Source organism: Pollicipes pollicipes, unplaced genomic scaffold (assembly GCF_011947565.3).
Source record: "Pollicipes pollicipes isolate AB1234 unplaced genomic scaffold, Ppol_2.1 Scaffold_6686;HRSCAF=7923_pilon_pilon_pilon, whole genome shotgun sequence".
Classification (NCBI taxonomy): Eukaryota; Metazoa; Arthropoda; class Thecostraca; order Pollicipedomorpha; family Pollicipedidae; genus Pollicipes; species Pollicipes pollicipes.
The window spans coordinates 11137329-11160990 of NW_023596921.1; the positions used below are offsets into that span (position 1 = coordinate 11137329).

The 23662-nt window shown below is 58.5% G+C and overlaps 1 protein-coding gene across 1 annotated transcript; it reads left to right on the forward strand.

Moving 5' to 3' along the window:
* The first annotated feature begins 6966 nt into the window (after positions 1–6966).
* On the forward strand, positions 6967–21018 carry LOC119107463 (serine/arginine repetitive matrix protein 1). The gene is made up of 9 exons (XM_037230906.1): positions 6967–7133; positions 10119–10235; positions 16710–16848; positions 17580–17780; positions 18310–18785; positions 18852–19214; positions 19848–20063; positions 20358–20558; positions 20923–21018. Exons 1-9 carry the CDS (start codon positions 6999–7001, stop codon positions 21016–21018), a joined length of 1944 nt encoding a protein of 647 aa, XP_037086801.1. The 5' UTR covers positions 6967–6998.
* Positions 21019–23662: the final 2644 nt, after the last annotated feature.

Consider the following 23662-nt stretch of genomic DNA (forward strand, 5'->3'; position numbering starts at 1 on the left):
CCTCCAACGCGAGCAAAGTGCCGTGGGCACCGTCGGGCAGCGCGGCCAGGCCATGCGCCGGCCACCACGCACCTGTGCGTCTCGGTAAACACTGGCTAATCGCGTGAAAGTCGGGCCGCGGCCGGCGTGCCGGCCATTAGCATGATGTCTCCGGTTGACGTCGGCCGCAGTGGCGACCGTCGCACCATCTGGCGCTTTCCACCGGGCGGCGCCGGCCAGCCGCTGACGACCGCGCGGCCCCCCTCCCGAGGCGTTGGACCGGACCGGACGTATGGAGCGGCCCTTGGGCGGTCCTCTAAGAGCGGCTCTCGGAGCGGCCCTTGGGATCGGTTCTCAAGTGCGGTCCTCGGCGCGGTACTCCGGGGTGGTCCTCCGGGCGGTTTTCGTGGCGATCCTCGGAAGCTGTCCCTCCTGAAGGAGATGGCGTGACGGCAGGTCGTAGAGACGGAACCTCAGTGAACGCATGCGCCGGCGGCGGGCCGCGGCCGGCTGTCGGCGGTCCCGCGGCTGCGCCCCGAGCGACGGAGCATCCCGAGATCGGACCGGTCATCAGATCATTTCCAGAAGGGTCCTCGGAACGCCCCGGAGGGTTCTCGGATGGTCCTCCGGACCGGACGTCCCGGACGGTTTCTCGAGCGGTCCTCGGAGCGGTAATTCGGAGTGACCCTTAAATGGTTTGATGCAGTCTTCGAGGCCGTATATGACAAGCGATGTGACGGCCGTCATAGAGATATATACAAGCGAGCGTTTCCGGGCCGAGTTTTTCCCTGTCTGGGCCGATGATGTGAAACCTGCGCAGGCCGGTGCCATCTCTGGGCAATCCGCTACCACTGACCAGTTATTCGCAGGGTCGCCCCAGCCCAAATCACACCACGGCCATTCCCATGACGCGGCGCGTTGCACACCGGCACGAAGCACCACCCGATCTAACGCGCCGGCAACACTCGTCGCGTGAAGAACACGACAGGCTCTGTCGTCACTGCTCCGCGGCGGAAGAGAGCAGGGCCGGCGTGCTCCCGCAGCGTTCGCTTCTGGCGTTGATCGTTCGACATTCCACAGTCCGCCGTCTGGCAGTTGTCGATGATGTGGTGATCATCGGAGCGGAGCAATTAGCACGCCTGGAATGGCTGCCGGTATAGCGGGACGTGTCCCCACGTTTTCGTCTTTCGGGCGCGCTTCTGAACCAGACCGACACCTGCCCTGGCAACCGCAGTCACATACGGAACTCAGAGCATTTGCTCATCGCTGAGCTGGCATGCCGTCATCGCCTTCATGTTACCGCCGTGGAGTTTTACGTAAGGGTCCGGCACCACAAGCCGCTGCTTAATCGCATAGGTCTCGGCGTCCGTGAAACTTAGCTCCCGGAGGCGGGGACCGCTCGCCCGCTTTCCGACCGATGTCGTGTTCTGTTCCCAGTGTCTCACGGCCTTGGCTCATGCGGTGGCCTCGGCGGGGTGATCTCCGTCCGGGGAGAGAATGAGACGTCCTGTCCTGTGCTTAATGAAGCCCCGAGGCACTTTTGGGCAGGGAGAGACACGCGCACCGTCGTATCCAAGATAAATTTGGTACTTCGCCTTCTCAGGTGACGTCGATTGCTATTCACCAGCCCGGGTGGCCTCTGGCCTTCATGGCTCGCTGGCGAACTCGACGCATGTCATCTCCTCTCAGTGGCAGCCACGTGTTCGGCCCATCGCATTGTCGGGATTCACAGCTTTCAGACGAGGGCCCAGAACACGTGCACGTGCACGTGCACTTTCTCCGGTCGGATGCCTCGGGCGATGCTACTGGAAATGAACATTGTGCTGAGTAATCGAGTATACACATTTGTTTGCATGCTTCCTGGTAAAGGGCCTATTACGAATATTGCTACACGACATGGGTATTATATAAATCATGCCTTCCGGGATCATTGAGCATGCACATGCAAAACGTTACACAACTCGGCAACCTTAACTGACGTGTATGAGATAACGTTACTTCACTGGGAGCCAACGGGCGTTTTGCACACTTTGACATCGCTGCGAGTTAAGACCGAGTAAATCGTTACATCTTGGATCTACGAAAGACTTGCAAAATCTCTGGCTTCCTGTAGAGTGTTCCAAATGATTGCAAGCATAAGTGGTGACTTATTGCATCTTACCAGCCGGTAGGAAAGGCAGTGCTGTCTGATTATTCTGCTGTTTCATTTTCTAGATGGAAAGAGAATCTAACCCTGACCAACCTGCACTTTTCTGAACTCCCTGAAACCATGGCCTGTAACTATTCCACGTCTCATAAACATAAGCTTCCCTTTAATCTCCAACGTGTACTGCCCGTAGCCTCTTCCCCCGGGGTACTGATTCTTCCTCCTCTCGTACACTCTTCTCTCTCCCCCCCCCCCTTTACTTTGTCCTCTCCTTGCCTTCACACATATTTCGCCTCGCTCTTCTGTTCATCACCCTGCATTTGCAGCTGCCCTACGTCTGCCGGTAGGTCATTTCGCTCGGCCTCCTCTCGTGAGCTGCTCGCAGGCATCTCTGGGGTTTGCTGCACCGTCAGCCACCCTCCTCCCGTAGGTTCTCATGCTCTTCCCCACCCTGCAACCGTTCCCGCCCACATCGTCATTCCCATCGTTCCTCCGCTGCTCCGAGCACCTACTAAAGCTTCGCCACTCGTGATGACCATTTCACCTCCCTCCTCTGTTACTGTCGCTGCCCCCACAACTCTGCATAAACACGTCCTCCACTTATCGCTTGGCTCCCTTCCCAATTACCACACTTTATGATCATTTTCAGCTGCCACTGCGCTGTTCTGTAGTGCCTCCCACCACCGCTCCGCCACTCTGCCCGGTCGCCCTGCCTGTGGCCGCTCCCAGCGCGCTCCGCCGCTCTGCCGCGCCTGTCGGGCGCTTCCGGGCCGGCAGGCCGGGTCCGCGGGCGGCCGACACGCAAAAAGGCTGGCCGCTCGCACAATGGGAGCGGTCGCGCGGCGGCGAGCGCGGCGGAGCGGCACGGCCGGACCGGGACCGCCTGTGCGGGGATGCACGCTGGGACAGCCAGGACGGGTTAGGACACTGGGCAGCCGGAACAGGGTGGGACACCGCGACAGCCGGGACAGGGTGGGACACCGGGACAGCCGGGACAGGGTGGGACACTGGGACAGCCGGGACAGGGTGCGGCGTGATGCAGGACGAGGCGGGACTGGAACGTCAAGAGGAGTGGGGGCGAGACATCGGAATAGTAGACTAGGGATTCTCGGACTGGACAGGACGGCACAGCGGAACAAGTTGGATCGGAACGAGTAAAAAAGAAAGGTAAACTGCACTAGACTGAACTAACTCACCATTTTATTTTATTTTTTGTCTGCATAAGGATGGTTGCATAAGGATGGTATGATCCATTCCGACTTCTGCTTGCACTTGAGGAGCACAGCAGGGCTAATAACTGTTGTGCGGCTCTTGAACCGCCACAGAACGCCCGCGGGGACCGCGACCTTCACAACCCTCACAACATGCTAAGAGTGGACCAGGACGACGTGGACATGGGCTCGATAGGTCTGGAGTGGCCAGGGTGCACCGGAAGATGGGGGGGGGGGGGGGAGCGGGCGAGGCGGGTGCCAGTCGCACAGGGGGCTGAGGTTCGACACAACGACTGTATCATATGCAGCTTTTATAGCTCCTCTTACATGCGGGATGGCGTGGGTTTGACGGTAGAACAGCACAATGCCAATGCGATGCAGCTTTGAAACCGACGACAGATGTGCTGCCACGACAAAGACATCCCAAGGTGAACGAGCCCAGTGCATGTGTAATTATGTCGCATGTACCACCTACAACGCAGGTATACGTGGAACGTTCCGTTCCATGTAAACGCATTCGTATCCATTCCGCGTACATCACGATCGCGTTCTTCACCACATGGGCTCTGCAGCGAATACCTCAGCACAACAGAAAACAAGACTCAATGATTACGTTGCGGTTTCAAAACAAGACTCGTGAGTGGATTCATTGTGACTCCAGTGCTACTCCTGAGTGGTGTGATCGGCATACCCTCTCGCCATTCACTCTCGCCCTCTCTACCGACCAACCACTTCTGCGCTCCGCGCGCTCGCGGCCGACTGTTGACTTGAGCTCGCCGTCCCGGCCGGTCGGGCGCCGGCACTGGCGCGCTCCGGCCGGCGTGGGACGGGGCTGGCCCAACTTCCGGGCGCGTCGGCCGGCCCGGGATCCAGGTCAGCCGGGCGGGCACGAGATGACACGGGGTCAGAGGTCAGAGGCTCGGACGGCGCGGCCCAACTGTCCGCGGCGGGCGTGCTGCCCGGTCCGATGAAGCCCTCCGTGGCGCGCGCGGAGCTCCGGCTGCGGGCGTTAGCCGACACGCCCGCGAAACAGCTGGCATCCGCAGAACGCGCTGTCTGTAATGTTTTCGCGAAGATTTTCGGCGACGCGCCTCCGCTCCGCCACCCGCGCGCCGCTCCTGCCCGTATCCCCGGCGTGGCTGGTGACCCCACGCGTGCCTTTCAGACGTGATGCATGGTGACGCGGCGCTGTTTTTGCCGCCGTGATGCGATTATCTGTGCGCATCGATCCCGCGGTGTTTACGCGGCGCGAGCCGACAACAAGACGGAGTGGCGTGCTCGGTAGGTGTGGTGCCCCGCTGTCCGGCCGCCCCCGCCCGGCCGCTGGCGGCGAGCGCCGCGCGCCGACACCGCACGCCGACACCGCGCCGACACCGCTGGCCGTGTTCCACCGGTGGTCACGCTCGCGATCGCGGCGTAATCGGCGCGCCGGCGCATTGTTTTACTGCGGCGGCCGGCGGCGCGGCCGGCGATGGTAACGGCGCGCCCGGGCAAGTGCGCCGCGAACGCCGCTGAGGCGCCGAAGCGCCGGCCGCGCCGACGGAACAGGGCCGAGCCGCCTGGGTGCTCGTTGCCGGATGCTGTTCTCTGGGTGGGGGTGGACGCGGCTTCTGGGTCATCCCGGCTTCGGTTTGAGGCCGGATGAACGCCATTGGTCGGTGAGGCGGAGGTCAGTCGCTGTGTGTTTTATTGTCTGGATGGGCTGCACCACCCATCACAAGTCATAAAGACGCCCTGGTAGGCTTCCTGGCTGTATTGCACCGCCGTTGGCACAGGTTTCACCCACGCATATTTGTTTTCCGACAGTCATTCCGCGGTCTGTGCACCAGTTCACCTCAGGCTCACTGTCGGGCGGGGGCGGCGACCGTGACGGTGAGCGACTGTTGCGACTGTCGCCGCCCGAGCGTTGCCTCAGTGGTTTCAAGACGCGGTCACGAACGGAGTGGAGCGGTTCGAAGCCCTCCTGAGCGGAGTGGAGCGGACCGAAGCCCTCCTGAGCGGAGTGGAGTGGTCCGAAGCCCTCCTTAGCGGAGTGGAGCGGACCGAAGCCCTCCTTCGGGGAGTGGAGGGGTTTGAAGCCCTCCTGAGCGGAGTGGAGTAGTCCGAAGCCCTCCTGAGCGGAGTGGAGCGGACCGAGCCCTCCTGAGCGGAGTGGAGCGGACCGAAGCCCTCCTGAGCGCAGTGAGGTATGCTGGAGCGAGTCGAGCCAGTCCAAAGTGGACTGCAGCGGGTCTAAATTGTCCACACTGGAGTTTGGTGGGCCGATGAAGTCTGGGGCCGGCGGAAGACGTCCAGAGCGAACTAGAGAGGGCCAAAGCCACCCGCGGCGGAAAGGGTGGAGCAGAAATGATCAAAAACGGATAAAAGCGGCCCAAAATATGGAGCGGTGATTTGAAGCCGACTGAACCTGACTGACTTGTGCTGCCATAATACTGGCCGAAATGTATTGTTAGCCTTTCCGCATTCCGTGGTTGGCCGGCTAGTTGCAGTCTCGGGCTAGCGCCTTGTGGTGCGGTGCAGTCTCCGGAGTGGCCCCTGGTTTAGGAGAGGTTTGTTCTGAACCGGAAATGGCTGTACTAGGCCTCTGGGCCATTCGGAGGGAAACAATAACTTTTCTTCTTCTTGGCTAGCGCGAAATTTTGATAATGGAATCGACCTACTCAAAGGGGTCATCGGAAGCACTGGAATGAGCTGAAATGCAACCTTGAAATCCGACCAACAACGCTACGTGACATGATCTTTGCTTTCCGAGAAAGCACATATGCAGAGATACTGCAGCTAATGGTGCCTTGTGCGTGCAAAAGATAGTCCACATTACATTGAGCCTGCATGCCTGTAAGTTTTGCAAGATGATATGACAAGAAGCCGCGTCCTGATTGTACGACATCCTGGTTCACACATCACAGCAGGCGAACATTAAGTCCGCGATTACGTCTTTAATTTTTCGCAGGTGACGTCATGTAAGTGACGTCAACCTGATGGGTGGTAGCCGCAAGGTGATGCGCCCTTTGCGGAGGAGCTCGGCGTGTCGTGACGTCATCTCTGATTTGGATCTTCTCAGGTCGTTTCGTCAAGCTCTGACATTTCCCAAGAAATGAATGCTGCATTCAACCATCACTAGCTCAGTGAGGGGTTACCATCTCCTCCATCATGTCATCACAACGCAGCCACCACTCCGTCTTCCCATTTTGGTACCCACTCCACTCCATTTCTCTGAAAATCGGCCGACCCGAGCTGAAGTCATGACACACCTTTCTCCTCCCAGCGCTCGCATGACCCTGCAGGTCACGCCGTAAAGACGCTACGAAATGCCGTCCGAGCGCGCCGCCTTGCGTGTCGCAAGACTGCCACCGGGCGGCACAATCGCGCCCCTTCCCCGGCCACCCAGCGTGCTCGCCCGCTGGCCCCTCGCCGCGGCAGATCGCTCAGCGACGGCACTGTCTCCGCAGACCTTCCGCGGCCTCGCCTCCGCGGTCAGCCGCGCGGCGGGGGCGGCTAGGCCGCCGGTGACGTCACTAGTCGCGGGCGGGTGACGTCACCCGTCTGGAGGCGGCGGCCGGCGGCCGGCGCGACCCGCCGGCACTCGACAGTCGTCGCCGGTGGGCGGAGGAGTGCGCGGGGGTGGCGGTGACCTCTGGTGACCCGGTCGCGTCGCCGGAGTCATGACCATGCTGTGGGTCAATAGCAGCGGCGAGATGACTGTGGTGCGCAGCTACAACAACGAGCGCATGTTCTACGCGTGCAACCCGAACGTGACTGTCAGCAGGAAGCCTAGTCTGCGCATCCAGGTGCTGCAGGTACGCTATGGCGAGGGAAGGAGTCGCGCTCCTGACAGGTCAACCTGTGGTGTGTCACCGAGGCTGAAGCCGCAGACAGAACCCCCGCGTGTGGGCTTTGACCGGTGGGGACATTTGGCTGTTGGTAGCGCAGGACTGTGTGGAGGATATGAAGCGACGTATGACTAGTTTCCATTGAAATTTAATCTTAAGCTCGATTGCATCCTTTCAGTGAGAAATTCGGGCATGTGAAACCCAGGATGACAAGCATCAGCCGTTGTCAGAACAGAGAGAACATGCGATTGGGCCACAGATTTTGCGGCATAGAGCATTCGTGTGATGTGCTGTCATTGGTAGTACCGAATGAAATGAGGGCCGAAAATCTACGCATTGCTTTACCGATGTTAACGAGATCCAGTCTTGATAGAATATTGCTATGTGTTCCATGAGCCTGACAAATTACACTTTTCTGACATTGGAAGCAAAATCGTTTGCCATGGCTTTGTTTGACTTGGATTCGGCGGAATAATGGCCATCTTCATGAGACCTCTGTCATCCCACCTGTTGGCTACTGGACAGACAAAGCAGTCTGACAAAGCCGTCACGACACGGCAAAGGAGTCTGAATGGACTCTAAGGTGAACAACCCAATATGAATGCTGTCTGGCAGTCAATTAGCCATGGCTGCCGCGTACCTCGCATGCAGAAGGGATTGTTTCCAGCTGGTGCCTTGTCAATGACCTGCGGTGCTATGCAGCGGGGTACGCTTGATGTTTTTGGCCTGTAGAAACAATAAGGGGAGTATGTTAAGCAATTATGCTGTAGGCACGCCTTGCTATCAAGGCAATCATAAATGCGGTCGTAACTGTCACAGTCCGAGCTTATAAGTGGCTGTTCAGTCCGAACAGTTTACATGTGATGCAGATTGATTCACAGCGCTTCCAAAATCAGAGCTTTCAACGTTGTGCTGTCGTGCCGCATTCATGATTCGTTTTTGTCGGCCCTCTTGGTCGGTGTCGCTGTGGAGCAACACTCTTGTGACGTCACGAGTCGTCGCCGACGTGTATAATTGCACGCCCTACATGTATATAAATGGACATTAAGGCTCCGTTCTTTGCTTCCCCTTTGTTGGCGTAAACGGGTCGTAACCCGTCTCGCACGCGCACGCCCAGCTCGTGCGGCGACGTCCTGTCGCAGAACTGGCCTGGATCTGAACAGAAGTGGAGCGCCTGCACCCCGCCTTTCAGCGTCAATATGTAGGGGAATCATGTCTGCAAGGGGGTCAGAAGAGCCCTCTCGTGCAGCACAATGTACTCAGTACGGCTCCCAGCGGAAGACAAAGCAGTTAAGGCTCCCAGCGGACGGCAGTTGACTCGGACTTTCTTCGGCTCCCAACAGGGAAGGGTAATGATACAGGGATGGAGACCGGGGGTGTAACGAGGACTGTTCTGAGCGTTTTATAAAAACTTCATTCACCCCCTGAAAAGGCACGTTAGCATTTTTTCCACACCAACGGTTTGGTCCCGGCTTGCTGAGACGTAACCCACTACCGCTTGCACGGGCGCCGTTACGCCCTGCTGCATGTTGTAGTGCCGGTCTCCCGTGCAGCTGATCCCTCCCCGGCTGGAAGGGTGACGTTCGTGGCGTGCGGTGGCGCCGTGTTCAGCGCCGCTGCCGTGACGCGGGAGCCGCCCTTCTGCTTCACTATCAGATGCAATCTGTGCTGGTGGATTCAGCGCGAAAGCACTCCCTGGTTACATTCCTCAAATCGAAACGACGAGTTGCCGCCTCTTCTCTGGGTGCCGCTCCAGGCCGCTCTCCGTCCCCGCCTTGCGCCTCCCCATCCACTCTTCAGTACCTTGACATCCGAGTTTTCGACGGTGTGTGGGAGTTAGTGGCTGGAGCTGCCTTGCCTGTTAAGGGCGAACAGAATTTATGATGTTCCTAGATGTGGAACTACAGGGCTTTCCGTCTTCGCCCAGAATACATGCCTCAATTCATCACCAGGCCGTAGCATGGGAGTAGCCATTCAGGAGGAGCCGCGTGTTACGGTTACGTTTATCGGAATGGATCATGTCAGGCGGGCTGTACCTCGGATGGGGCAAATGAGAAGCGACCATGCGCCCAGGGCCTTATTCGGCCACGTCATGCATAGGGCAGGGGGCAGACCTGCGGAATGTCAACATAAGATCAAGGCGTGCAATCGCCTTGCAGAGGGCGTCATAACAATGTCTCATGTTCCGTGGTCAGCCTCGGTAAATTTGTTACAATTGGAAGCTGATTATTCTGACTACTCCGCTCGTTAAAGCACTAGGTGGACTGTCTCCCCCTCCCCTCCCCTCACCGGCATCAAAGCGTCGGTCCTTTCCCTATGCAACCGATGTCATGAAGAATGAAACGTCGTCTGTCATGTCGAAGCCATTCTTACATTTCTTTTCATCAAAATATACAGTAGGCCAACCTGTCGACGTCAGTCTCGTCTTTTGCTCGGCAAGCCAAGGGTCAACGTTTGCTTTGTAGAAGCCTCCTGGACCTTTTCTCCACCCTGAATTTATTTTATGGTCCAGCGAGTCAAATGCCGTACTTTTCACAGCAACCCGAAGCCTTGGACGCGTTTTGCGAACACAACGGAACGCATTGTGCGGACGAGCCCGGCGTTTGTACTCGCCACAGTCTCGGTCGATCGGCGCCGCGCTCCTGCTGGCCCAGATTCCCCCGTCGCGTCGGTGGCGCCATCTTCCGCTCGTCCCCTCCCACGCATCAGCGCCCGCCCCGTGTGTCCTCGGCGAGCGGTCAGGCTCGAGCGAATCAGCCGTTCCCCTCTTGAGCAGCGCTCATCGCTGAGTTATTTCGTGCGGTGCGCAAATACTCAGGGTATTAGCATCGCCCTACTTTTTGAGGCCGGAGTGCTGTAAAAGTTCCCGCGAGGAGAATCGAGCCCGGACGTCTGCCGAACGCCAGGCGCTTGATCCACGCGGCAACTTACGCTGCCACGTCTCTGCTGCAGGCGGAGCTGAGGGGAGTTCTGCTGAAGAGACGCGGCGATGATTCTGATGACGACCCCGGGCTGCCGCACTCGCCGGCCACCCCGCCCAACGCCGCCCGTCTCCAGCAGGAGCTCAAGGTGGGCGTGACACAAGGTCATGCGGACCACCCAGCACGTGGGGTGACCTGGGACCTCATGGCGGCATGGCATGTCTGGTGGCCTTGGACCCGATGTTCAACCTTCGGGTGACCTGGGATCTAATGATGGCATGGCATGTCTGGTGGCCTGGGACCCAATGTTCAACCTTCGGGTGACCTGGGATCTAATGATGGCATGGCTTGCCTGGTGACGGAGACCGCATGGTACACCGGGTCCTCCTGGTGACCTGAACCTTCTGATGACCTGGTACATCCTGGTGACCTGGAATCTGCTGGTTTGATGATATCTCCAAGTGACTTGGGATTCCGTGGCGATCGGAGACCATGTGGTGGCGGTGAAGAAAGGGTTCGCACACTGGTGCAACATGTACCTGATTGGTGAACCTGTGTCTGATGATAACCTGGGGCCTCATGAGAACCTGACACACCCAGGCAATCTAGTGCCGGGGCAGGGCCGGGGCAGATCATCTGTACTGAGTGGCGACCATTACGGGGCCAGTGTCAGTTAATGTCACGGGCAGGGTAGCTGTGACGTGGCGCCGCGCTCGAGTCAAGGGAGTGCTCCACATTTAAACACATTGAAGCAGGGCGTCAGATATGATGAAATGAACTCGCTTATAACTATCGGTACACTTGTAAGTGGAAAAGGCCTCTTCAGACAACAGAGTTTATTTTGTTTATTAAATATGCTCCTCAATACGTCATCGTTTGATAACATCATCGTACCTTGCACAACACTGATTGAGAGCCAGTTAACTGCCGTTCTATATGGAAATTATGCCCACAAAGGCCAGACATGAACGCCGCGACACTTATACTTTTCGTGGCCTTGATTGCTGCACGGCTAATGGAATGGCAGGATTTGAATGACGTCATTGTGGTGTCGTGGATGCCCGGGTGACCTTGTAATAGTCTTTCCGAACTAGTTTGCGTATCTTATCGGGCGTGTAGCGCAGAAACTAACGGGGCTCTGGTCTTGGGGCAGGTCGGTGAACTGCACCAAATTATCTTTAAGACGGCTTTTTAGTTCAAAACCCTATACAACTGTGGAACACTTCCTTTCAAGCCAGGCCATATCTATGAAGTGATAACCTGGCTCTGCGGCCCCGCCCGTGGTTGTCAGGTGACATAAACACCTCAGCACGATTTCTTTCGCGCACCATATTCCATTACTATCTGACCATCGTTCGCTTTCTGCGTTGAATGTTGAACCCAATCATTTTGGGGTGAATCAAGGAAAACCACACAATTTAGGTTTTTTCCGCAGCATTTTAATGCTCTCGAAACAGGACGGCATCGCTCTGTCTGCTGCTAATAACTCTGGAGTAAAAGTGAAACGTTTTCCGGCCGTCGTCATTTGTTTCCATTGTTGGTTGTTTTCTCCCAATCTAAACCTTGATGTAAAAGCTGGAGCCCACAGCGCCACGCTGTATGATTTTAGGACTATCCATCTGCAGTGAACGGCTTCTGGTTCATCACGCATGAGCGAGATGAGCAAGATGGGGAGAAGCCGTTTGCTTAATAACATTTTACTATTATTTACGAAAGATACGCCGTGCCGATTTCATTTCTTTATTGTTCGGACAGCTGTTATCGTTGAAAAATGAACACTGCATCCACTTGAAGGTGTGCTTGGGCTGGCGTTACACGCAAACCAATGCGGTTTTTGTGGTCAGACCCGTTGGCAATAAATAATGATCGACCATATCGGATGTCGTCCCCAAACATGGCAATTATCTATTATTTATCATGTCGACGCATTTTCAACTCAACAACCTCAACAACAATACGCAACAGCAACTCAACTGATTGGAGAAGATCACTCCCACTAGGATACCTTCGTTGTCTGAGGCAACACCGCGTGATACACATGCAGGAGACAGTGATCATCTCGTTTGCCACAATGTCCTCCGTCCAGATTGCACCTGACTCCTCTATGCCGGAGGTGGCTCTCGAATAAACGTACGCACCTGGGTCAGCGTATGTAAATGCCAATATTTCCCCCCTGGCATTACTAGTCAGCTGTGGCGTCTGAATCCACATTCTCTTGGGCGGTTTATATGTCCAATGGGCTGGCCATTTATCGAGACACCCCTGTCCGTGCCCATGCCCGCTGCTGTACCGGCCGCCCCGCTCCCACCCCCGCTCCGGACCGGCGACCCGCAACCCGGTCCGGCGGTGCCGCGACACGGAGCAGCCCCCGGCGACGGCGGCTGTGGCGCTGCGAGGCGTCGGTGGCGCGTGTCGCCTCTCGACGCCAGCCGAGCGGCACGCTCTCTCAGTCCGCCGACCGGCCGGCAGAGAAACCAAGCACACATCGGCCGGCCGGCAGTCAGCCGCGGGTCGCCAACCGGGCGGCCGGCGTCCCGGAGGCCGAGGCGTGCGGCCTCAGGCGGCACGGGCAGGGAGGGCACGGGGCAGAGCAACGCCATCGGAATCAGAGGAGCGACGCGATGGTCGCGGACCGCGGTCCCGACTTCCCTGGGAAAGACGCGAGACTGGGCAACGTCGGCGTCGGCTGCATTCTGGGTCTAACCTCTGAACCCCTGGCCCCTGAAGGCACTGGGTAGGGTTTCGAGGCAGTTACCCACCATCGGTGAGTCCGCCGAAGACCCAGCTCCTGACAGCGCTGTAGAGAGGATCGGTGGCAGAACCCGCTGTCCGTTAGCCTGACGTCAGCCGGTGCCACACATTATGGCTGACGTGCTCTTGAGCCCGTCAGTCGCTGTGGTCGACGTTTGCGGCCGAGTCAGGCTCGGCGCTGGCACTGGAACAGATCGGCGATCCCCTCTGCCAGTCCGTCCAGTCCTGACGCCGCCGGGACAGGCGCGCGGCCCGACTGGTCTGGTCTCTCGCGGCGTCGGTGGTGTTCGTGCCGGTAACCATTTGGTGCTCTGGGCATGACGGTGCCGTCGTGAGAAAGATGGTGACCATGTGGCTCACGGGGACCGCGTTATGTCCCGGGCACACGGACACGGGCATGTAGAGGGCATTGATGTGAAAGCTATGTTTGCAGGCAGGCAACTTCTTGTCGGCGCTAACCCACTCAGCCCACACGTTGTTCCCTGAGTCGTAAACTTGGGTCTAACGAGACCCACTTGCACGGTACCACGCTTCAGTGCGACAGGGGAGGAATGACCTGGTCCACTTTGATCTGACTCAGTGCGTCCTATGGCCGGCTGTTCTGAATGGGCATTACAGTGATGTACTATAAAGCTGGGCTGCTGCTCGTATTGTAGGGTCTCTTTTATCTCGATGCAAGCCATAATTACAGCGGTACCAAACCTTCCGGTGAAAACACTTGCCATGTACGCTCCGCGTACATGGGAAGTGTTGAGGTGATGTGTCCCGATGGCTGTACGCGGGGTGATCCGCTGCATGGCAAGTGTTAAGGTGATGGGTCCCGATGGCTGTATGCGGGGTGATCCGCTGCATGGCAAGTGTTAATGTGATGGGTCCCGATGGCTGTACGCGGGGTGATCCGCTGCATGGCAAGTGTTGAAGTGGTGGGTCCCAATGGCTGTACGCGGAGTGATCCGCTGCATGGGAAGTGTTAAAGTGGTGGGTCCCGATGGCTGTACGCGGAGTGATCCGCTGCATGGAAGTGTTAAAGTGGTGGGTCCCGATGGCTGTACGCGGGGTGATCCGCTGCCCGGTCCGTAGGCTTGTCTCGAGTCCGGCCAGGCGGGCTTTACTGCGTAACTGCTCAGTTGTTTGATGGCCGTTTGATTTCCGGGCCAGCTCACGACTCTGGCCCAGCGGAGTGTGGCGATGGGTCGCTCCTCTCTATCCTCAGATAGCCCACGACTCTTGCCAGCTGAGTGAGGCGATGGGCCGCTCCTCTCGATCCTCAAATATCACATGGCCATCGAGCTGTCGGCTTCTTGGGATGTAACTGCGTCCTGCACACAGCAGACGGATCGTGATGGGTGAAATAGCAATTATATGTAAGCTTTCTCTTTGCTTTATTTTGGCACACCTGCCAAAGAACCAAAATACAGCCCGTTTTATTTCGTACATAATACTCCTCTAACGCAGTGGCACGGCGCCCCCTCGACCCTTACTAGGGTTTCCTGAGACATCACGGCGAACGTAGTTCTAAACATGCTTATTTCAAGCATATCATATGCTATACCTCGGACTGAATTTTCTTTCAGTTATTGTGAGGAAGACTAAAATGTAAGCGGTGTTGTTGGCACACGAGGTTTCACGCGGAATGTTATGCATAAAATTGTGATAGTTTTTTGCCGTTCCAACAGATCAGTCTTACTCTTTAAATCTTTTACCTATATTAATTTTTCAAACTGCTTGAAATAGTCACATGTATAGCAAATGTTTTCCGCGATCTGCAACATCGAAATCAAGATACCTTGCCGTCGACCACAACCCTTGTTTGACCCAGTATTCGTCGGTCAATAACACTTTAATACGGAGCTGCATTTAGTCATGGCCATCGGTTAACTAGACCCCATCTAATCGGCTATCCTCCACCCGGACGCGTGAGCGCGGTCGCGAGCTGACCACCGAACGGGCTGGGGCACTCTCGCCACGCCACCTTAAGCCAGCTGACGTCACGCCGCTGGAGGAGACAGAGTGGTCACCGAGCCAGCTGACGTCACGCCGCTGGGGAGACAGAGTGGTCACCGAGCCAGCTGACGTCACGCGCTGGGGGAGACAGAGTGGTCACCGAGCCAGCTGACGTCACGCCGCTGGGGAGACAGAGTGGTCACCGAGCCAGCTGACGTCACGCGCTGGAGAGACAGAGTGGTCACCGAGCCAGCTGACGTCACGCCGCTGGGGAGACAGAGTGGTCACCGAGCCAGCTGACGTCACGCGCTGGAGGAGACAGAGTGGTCACCGAGCCAGCTGACGTCACGCCGCTGGGGGAGACAGAGTGGTCACCGAGCCAGCTGACGTCACGCGCTGGAGGAGACAAAGTGGTCACCGAGCCAGCTGACGTCACGCCGCTGGGGAGACGAGTGGTCACCGACCAGCTGACGTCACGCGCCTGGGGAAGACAGAGTGGTCACCGAACCAGCTGACGTCACGCCGCTGGGGGAACAGAGTGGTCACCGAGCCAGCTGACGTCACGCCGCTGGGGAGACAGTGTGGTCACCGAGCCAGCTGACGTCACGCCGCTGGGGGAGACAGAGTGGTCACCGAGCCAGCTGACGTCACGCCGCTGGAGGAGAGAGTGGTCACCGAACACTGACGTCACGCCGCTGGGAGACAGAGTGGTCACCGAGCCAGCTGACGTCACGCCGCTGGGGGAGACAGAGTGGTCACCGAGCCAGCTTCGCCCACGCGCTGGAGGAGACAGAGTGGTCACCGAGCCAGCTGACGTCACGCCGCTGGAGGAGACAGAGTGGTCACCGAGCCAGCTGACGTCACGCCGCTGGGGAGACAAGTGCTCACCGAGCCAGCTGACGTCACGCGGAGGAGACAGAGTGGTCACCGAGCCAGCTGACGTCACGCCGCTGGAGGAGACAGAGTGGTCACCGAGCCAGCTGACGTCACGCCGCTGGAGGAGACAGAGTGGTCACCGAGCCAGCTGACGTCACGCCGCTGGAGGAGACAGAGTGGTCACCGAGCCAGCTGACGTCACGCCGCTGGAGGAGACAGACTGGTCACCGAGCCAGCTGACGTCACGCCGCTGGGGGAGACAGAGTGGTCACCGAGCCAGCTGACGTCACGCCGCTGGGGGAGACAGAGTGGTCACCGAGCCAGCTGACGTCACGCCGCTGAAGGAGACAGAGTAGTCACCGAGCCAGTTGACGTCACGCCGCTGGGGGAGACAGAGCGGTTACCGAGCCAGCTGACGTCACCGCTGGAGGAGACAGAGTGGTCACCGAGCCAGCTGACGTCACGCCGCTGGGAGACGTGGTCACCGAGCCAGTTGACGTCACGCCGCTGGGGGAGACAGAGCGGTTACCGAGCCAGCTGACGTCACGCCGCTGGAGGAGACAAAGCGGTCACCGAGAGAAATGCATCTGGAACACGGACCCCGATTCGCCGTGTGTCGGCCATATGTCCGGTCCAGTGCCTTCTGCCGCTGCCCAGCTGCCGTCCACCGGGCGCATTGTCCGGCGTCTTTCCTGTCGCTGCCGGTTCCGGCCGTTTGGGCACGTGCAGAACGGGCGCTTTTGACGGGTTGACGCATCAAAAGCGACTGTTCTACTGAACCAAACTGTGTCGGTCGAGTCCAACACGCGATGCCCCAGTTCCTTATGTGTAAAAGCTATTGTCTCCCCCGCTGAGATCGCGACGACTACGCCTGTGAGATCTGAAGCTGAGCTCTCGGTCGCCATGTATTGCGCTATGCCTTTGATATGTTGCGGTAAGCCGCCGGCGGTGAGACGTCGCACTCTGCCTGGTATTCACACAGCGATTTCCTGCCGCATGACGTCTCGCGGTGAAGGCAACGGCGACCTGACCGTGACCTCTGGGCCGTCAGGGTCAGAGCGGCAAGTCGGGCGGCTCCTGCAGCGACGGCTCCCTCCTCTCCATGTACAGCTCCGGCACCTGCACAGACGACGACATATTCGGCCCGCTCTCGAAGCACCCGTCCAGGGCGTCCCTGGCCAGAGACCAAGGTGAGCGCGTCCTTTTCACGTCGTCTGAAGCCGCGGGCTGGCGTGCGGGGACAGGGTCACTGGGCATTACGGTCGAAGGGGTGTGTGCTAGGACGCGCCTTCGGCGAGACGTGGAGACTCCGTATCCACCCATCGTCATATACGACGGTGGTCTGGCAGTTAAGTATGCGACATGTCTCCTAAGGCGTAAAATAGACCTATGAATTATGTCAAATAGCCCTTCGAAAGGTTTGCGAGACGGGTTGGGGACCGGAATCAGCGATGTTGATGTCTTAATGTAACGCCGATCTTGGACACGGTAGGTACGACAGCGTTGGTGCGGACTTCAGTAAGAGAGTTTTATCTGTGGTCGGAACACGATGAGGAATAAATGCTTATCTACCGATCATGATGGAGATAGAGCCTGCTCATGAAGTGTACAGGGGGCAATAAGAGGAGTGTCCTCCAAATTGTCGAGTAACCGACGTCTGATTGTCACCGTTCAGTTTTGAGGATATGCACCGATCGCGAATGCAGCAAGCTACATTATGCGCATTCCTAAGCATCGGTTCCCAAATCGAACATATCTTCCTTCGGCCGCTCCACCTCGACCGCTCGCGCCTGGCGGCCGACGCGGCCTTGAAATTCCTCTCACCTTATCAACACCCGCGTGAGACCGCTCCCTCTGACCACCGCACGCCCCTGCACGCCCCCGCCGCCCCCTGACCCCCCCCCCCCCCCGCCACCGGCAGACGCACTGGAGCTGGAGACGACGGCGGCGCTGAGTCACTCGGCTGCAAAACACCGGATCTCCGTGCGGCCTCGGCGGAACCACGGCGCGCCCCGCCAGCACCGGCTGCGGACGCGGCCGCAGACGGCGCCCAGCGCTGCCGGCCTGCCGCCGACCGTGGAGGAGGAGAGCCCGCCGGCCACGCCCACCACCTCGCCCCTCGGTAGGTGGGCGGCACACAGACACGGGCTGCTCTTGCCAGGGGACAGCGGTCTGTGGTCTGTGCGGCACACACAGACGGGCCGCCATTGGCAGGGGACAGTGGTCTGTGGTCTGTGGTCTGGGAATGGCGCTTTGCTGATGGAGACTACGGATTCCATGGTATCATCTTATAGGCTTGTTCTGGTGACCTAAATATGCAGAATTTTGGTCATCGCTATGGGCAGTCCATAATCGATCACTGACAGCGATCCTGTAGCATTGTTTGGGCTGGCGTGGCCGATGCTTGGAAAGGCTGGACTGGATAGAATATATTGAAAACCGACGCCAGCACCCACAGATGTGTCAATTTATAGGAGTTACCGATAGAACTGGACGGTTGCTGGTACCAAGTCGGAACCAAGCTGCGTATTTTTATATGCAATTTTGTGATTCTTCAAAAAGCCCGTCCCATTGGAAGAGCACTCACATGCCTGGAATGGACGGCATTCTGGAGCAAACATTTCCAAACAGCTGCCCTGTACTATTCGCAGGACCTGCCACAGCTACAATCAGTCCGCCCTCCCGCGCCAGCTCCGATCGCCCGTGCCGCACGCCATCTAGCAGTCCGAACCGGAGCGCGTCAATCCGCGCGCCGTCACCGGATGGCGCCACTTCCGTCCCGCGACCCGCACCGGTCAAGCGCTCCAAGTCGAGCGTGGCTGACCGGCGCATGCGCGACATCTCGCCGCGCAAGCTCTGGGGGCGCGAGTCGGCGACCGCCGAGCCAGACGACCGCAAGGCCGAGAGCTTCTTCAGCCGGCTCTTCGGTTCCCGCCGTAGCGGCCGCAAGAAGAAAGACGGCCAGAGCCTGAGCCCAGAGGCGGCGGCGGATGAGCCGGCAGCGCGCCCGCCCGCCGTGCCGCGCGCCCACGCGCCGCGCCACCGGGCCACATTCGGTGGCGACGCTCGGTCGCCGCCGTCAGCGATGCACGCGGACATCATCCGCCCGATGCCGGCGCCGGAGACCGCGCGGCCGGGCGGTGCCGAGCCACCGCGCCCGGCGCTCGGCGAGGTGCCGCGGCCGCCGCCCGAGGCGCTGCGCCGCGGACCCGCCTTCCTCGCCGACGTGCGCGCCGAGGTGCAGGCGCTGGCGTCCGGCGCCGACCGCGGGGACGACTCGGTGACGGTGTCGCCCCAGGTGCTGCGTCGGCACCGCGCGCTAGCAGGTCGCCAGGGCATCGAGTCCCCACGCGTACGGCCCAAGCTGGTGGGGCTGACGTCGTACCAGCAGCGCGTAGCGCACCTACAGGCCACACCCAGCCCGGAGCGCGAGACCAAGCGACGCTCCTTCAGCTGCGAGAACATCAGCGACGACGGCGGCCGGCGCGACTCCTGTTCCGGCATGGCGCTGGGCAGTGTGCTCAATCTGATCAAGTCCACCACCGCCGGCGAGCCGGCCGACCGCGAGGCGCGCCTGTCACAGCCGCCGGCCGAGGCCGACGCCGAGCCGAGGGCGCCGACCGCGCCGACCCGCGCGCCGCGCGCCGTCGGTCGCCGTGACACCGTCGGCTTGTCTGGCGCCGGACCGAAGTCGCTCGACTCGTCGCTGTTCGGTTTGCCTGCCGAGCCGGCGGCTCCGCTCAAGGCCACGTCGGCCGAGAGCGTCTCGAGCGAGGCGCCCGAGCGGAGCGCGCGCCGCTCACCGGACCGGGCGCCGCTCGCCCCGCGCTCGGCGCCGGCGCCCGCGCCCGCCGCCGCCAACCCGCTGCCCGAGTTTATGAAGGTGCACCTGCAGAAGGTGGATGGGCGGCAGGCAAGCTCCGAGCCGGTGGCGACGCGGCCGCGCGAGCTGGCCGGTCCGGCCTCCCCCACCGCGGAGGCGCGGCCGACGCCGCCGAAGCCCGCCGCGTCGGTGCCGCTGTACTCGCCGAGCTGCGAGAAGCGCGCGCCGGCCGCCGAGCGGCGCGAGTTGGCCGAGCGCGAGACGGCCGGGTCGCCGCGCGAAGACTCGCCGCCAGCGCCGCGCCGGCCGATGCCGGCTCCGCGGACTGTGACGCCGGAGCTGGCGCGGCGGCCGCGCGCGCCCGAGGCGGCGCCCGAGCCGGTGGTGCTGCGCAGCAAGCCGGCGCCCACTGAGGACTCGGAGCTGCTCAAGGTGTTCAAACGGCGCTCGCTCAAGAGTCGTGACTCGGAGGAGTGGTTGACGGCGCCCGTCACTGCCGACGCCGACGCCGACGCCGCACTCGATGAGAAGGAGAACGAGAAGCCGCGTGAGGAGACCGAAGAGACGATCGTCTGCGCGTCGGTGCCGGCTGCCGCGCGGGAGACGGACTGCCCGCCGCCCACTGAGCTCGCCGAGCCCGCCCCTGCCCCCACCCCCGCCCGACACCGTAGCGGTGAATCGAGCCCGGTGCGGCTGCGCCGAGGCGAGACGGCGGCCGCGGCTCGCCCGGCGTCCGAGGCGAGCAGCGAGCCGCGCCGCGTCTCCGTCGGGAGACGCGACAGCGGCAGACGGGTCTCGCAGACTGATGGAGACACCGACGGCGAACCGCGCCGCGTCTCCGTCGGGAGACGCGACAGCGGGAGACGGGTCTCGCAGACCGACGGAGACACCGGGGGCGAGTCGCGCCGCGTCTCCATCGGGAGACGCGACAGCGGGAGACGGGTCTCGCAGACGGATGAAGAGGCCGCCAGCACCGTCGGCTGGCTGAAGCAGACTGTGCGTGAGCGTCGTGAGCAGCGTGAGCAGCGCGAGCAGCAGCATCTGCGCACCGTTGGTCAGAAGGAGATCATAATCGAGGTGGGTGGGTGGGAGGAGCCGGGAAAGGATGAAAAACGTCTTTCGATGCTCATGAGGTATCTATTGCGGTTTCTTGTCATTTGTAAATGACGGAAATAAAGGCATTCATAGCATGATTCGCATGACGTGCGTTGAGGTAGATATGTACGATAGTTTTCCTTATAACATTTGCATCTCGACTTCCAATCCTGCCGTTTGCGTTACCAGAAAACGAGTTTTTTGTCTATAAACATTGCTTTTTAGCGATGTCGGTGTGGGGACTGGTTACACCCTGGTGGCTGATGGATGTTTAGGAGCATATGATTTGCAATAGACGTATTTGTTCTCGTATCTGCTATGAACTAACGCCTGGTATTCGTTTCAGCCGGAGGCCGTAGTCGCAGGCAGAGCAGTGACTGCTACCCGCAGCTCGCGTGTTCTCGAGATGGCCAACACCTTCCAAAAGCTGCAAATCACGTGACCTGATTGACGTCAATCAAACATGGCGGGCCTTCACCGTATTGTTGTGAAATCCAAAGACATGCTGTGTTGCTATGCTAACCACGTGTTTAATTTGAGTTTGAGAAGATTGTGTCTTCCGTACCTATCCGCGTCGCTGGCACCGTCGCTTCTACCCAAATACATGCGACCGCTAGCCGCCCAAGTTATAGCAGTTAAGAATGGCGCTTCTTTGCAGATGCATGAGCTCTGAAATTGATTTATGCACGTGAGAATGTATGATGATGCACAAGAGGACAAATATTCTTCTATGTATTTTCGAAGGTTGCCGTGCATTTCTATTTCGTAGCCTTCTGTCAGGTATTTTAAGAAGTCAAGGCAGAATCAGCAAAGTGATGCTCCGGTGCCGTGTGAGCTGAGAAGAGGCAGCTGACCTCCTATTCGGGGCTGACCTCGGATTCGCTTGGCTCTGATAGAAGGCTTAGTTTTTTGGGCAATGTACTACTATGCTGTGATCATGATGTAATGATGTGTGGTGTAAATAAACTAGCACACCTATCGTATTTGCCTAGTACAGATAGAGGGCTGCGTTTTTTTATTGTTTTAAAAAATAGATTTAGTCCGAATGGTTTGCATGGGTAACTGGGTTCATAGTACCTGCTAAACATAGCTTGTTGCGTGCACCGTGAACCCACCATCCAAGTCGTACCGCCCAGTTCAACGGATAATTTTGCCACCGCCCTTGCGCCAGACAGGAATGCGGAGGGTTTTACGTGCCGCACAATGCTGCTACACGACCGCCCCCGGGCCTGGGTTGACCCTTGTTGGCCAGTTGCCAGCTGACCTTTTTCATTTCAGTCGGGCCAAACGATGCGCCCCCTTTGGGATTCACATCCAGTGCCGCTGGATTACGAGTCCAGCATCTTTCCCTTAGACCACAGTGGCGGCGTTAGGGGCAAAGATTGAAAAGTGCGTGTTTTTTAAATTGGCCCAATACTTCTTGGATTTGTGCCAGGAAAAAACCCACTAGCGGTGGGCACGTGGAGATGAGAACGTCATAAACGAGAAAAGTGGATCACAAATCAATTGCTGATCACTTTCCAGAGAAGATATCAAAGAGGCTTCAAGAAGACGTCGTAGGCTTTTCTGTCCTCGCCATACAGTAGGGACCATAGGCGCAATCCTCGTTTTTCAAAAAATGTAATCTTGAGGACTATCTCATTCGCCTTTTCAATAGACCGTGGTACCTCCATGCAAAGCATGGTGCAATGTGACCAGGAAGTTACTGGTCAAGGTCTCAGGGGATGTTCGAAGTCCCCGAGACGGTCATATGAGTTCTGGACGGCTGAGCGGCTGGAAGACGACCAACGGGTAAAAACCCAAGGATACGAGGCGATCGCCGAAGCCCGAAACGTTCGTCGGGCCGTGACTTCACAGGAAGGTAAGCCAAGTCTCTTTCTTCATGGGCAATTGAAACTTAACTAGCTTGTTCGTGTAGTCCTGTTCGACACGCGACGTAGTTGTGTGATTCATCCGCGACGCCACTGCTAAAGTCTATTTTCGACCACGCTGAAAGGCGAAGAAAGTGCGGTAAATTGTGTTTGTTTGCAAAACGGTGCCCAGGAAATCGCGCCGCTTGCTGACAGTCGTGTATATCGATCAAATGGGAGATCATCAATATTAATGTTTTTAACTACACAACCTGTCGATAATTGTGCAGCATAAATATGATCGCATTCGCTTACAATGCATGTATGTGGGTACTGACAGTGGTGCAGTCACGGGACTCAGTCATGGGTACCGGCAGTGGTGCAGTCACGGGACTCGACCACGGGTACCGGCAGTGGTGCCGTCACTGAACTCGGCCATGGGTATTGGCAGTGGTGCCGTCCCTGAACTCGACCATGGGTACCGGTACTGGTGCAGTCACTGAACTCGGCCATGGGTACCGGTAGTGGTGCAGTCACGTGGCCTGGCCATGGGTACCGGCAGTGGCGCAGTCACGGGGTTTGGCGATGACCTACAACGGCATGCACCGATCAAAGCAGATCCCGCCTATCCCGCAAATCCTGCCTATCCCGCATGTGTCTATAACACGGCTGCTGCCCTGATCTGGCTGATTTGATCTCGTCGCCCCAGAGACAGCGTCTTACTCAATGCTGGCCATATGTCGCACCGAATGCTTGCAACTTAACAGAGACCTATTTGAAATCATTTTGGCCGTACGCACGTCATCACTGTACGAACACTATTGGCTGGCGATCTAAATGGCCCACCGGCAGACACGACCTTTACTGTTCAAATCAACCCTCGACTGTGCATTGCGACCGGACTGCTCGCGCAACGGCCGCCGTGAAAATAACAACCAGGAAAAATGCAAAAAATCGTGCGCGAGCAGTGTGGCTGTGAACCATTCCATTGCACTGATATGGGGATATGAGGTGCCAGTTCAGCACAATTGTCCGGTCATGGTTTCCATTTTATTAGCTCGACTCTCCGACGGCGTCTCGCTCATTGCTGGCAGCCAGCCGCACCAAAGCTCTGCAAAGGCATGTCGCCAAATCTACGCTAGCTCTGTTCTGAGCGCCGGGTGAAACCATGCGCCCACGGTGTCGCTGTCAGAGCACTATGTGACAGCAATGTTAATCGATCATCGACCGACGTGA

Excerpts from the sequence above, each read along its gene's own strand:
- LOC119107463 (XM_037230906.1), top strand. The coding sequence starts at position 6,999 with ATGACCATGCTGTGGGTCAATAGCAGCGGCGAGATGACTGTGGTGCGC. Across the intron at positions 16,849-17,579 it reads GTCCCTGGCCAGAGACCAAG|ACGCACTGGAGCTGGAGACG; the intron begins GTGAGCGCGTCC and ends CGCCACCGGCAG. Across the intron at positions 17,781-18,309 it reads GCCCACCACCTCGCCCCTCG|GACCTGCCACAGCTACAATC; the intron begins GTAGGTGGGCGG and ends TACTATTCGCAG.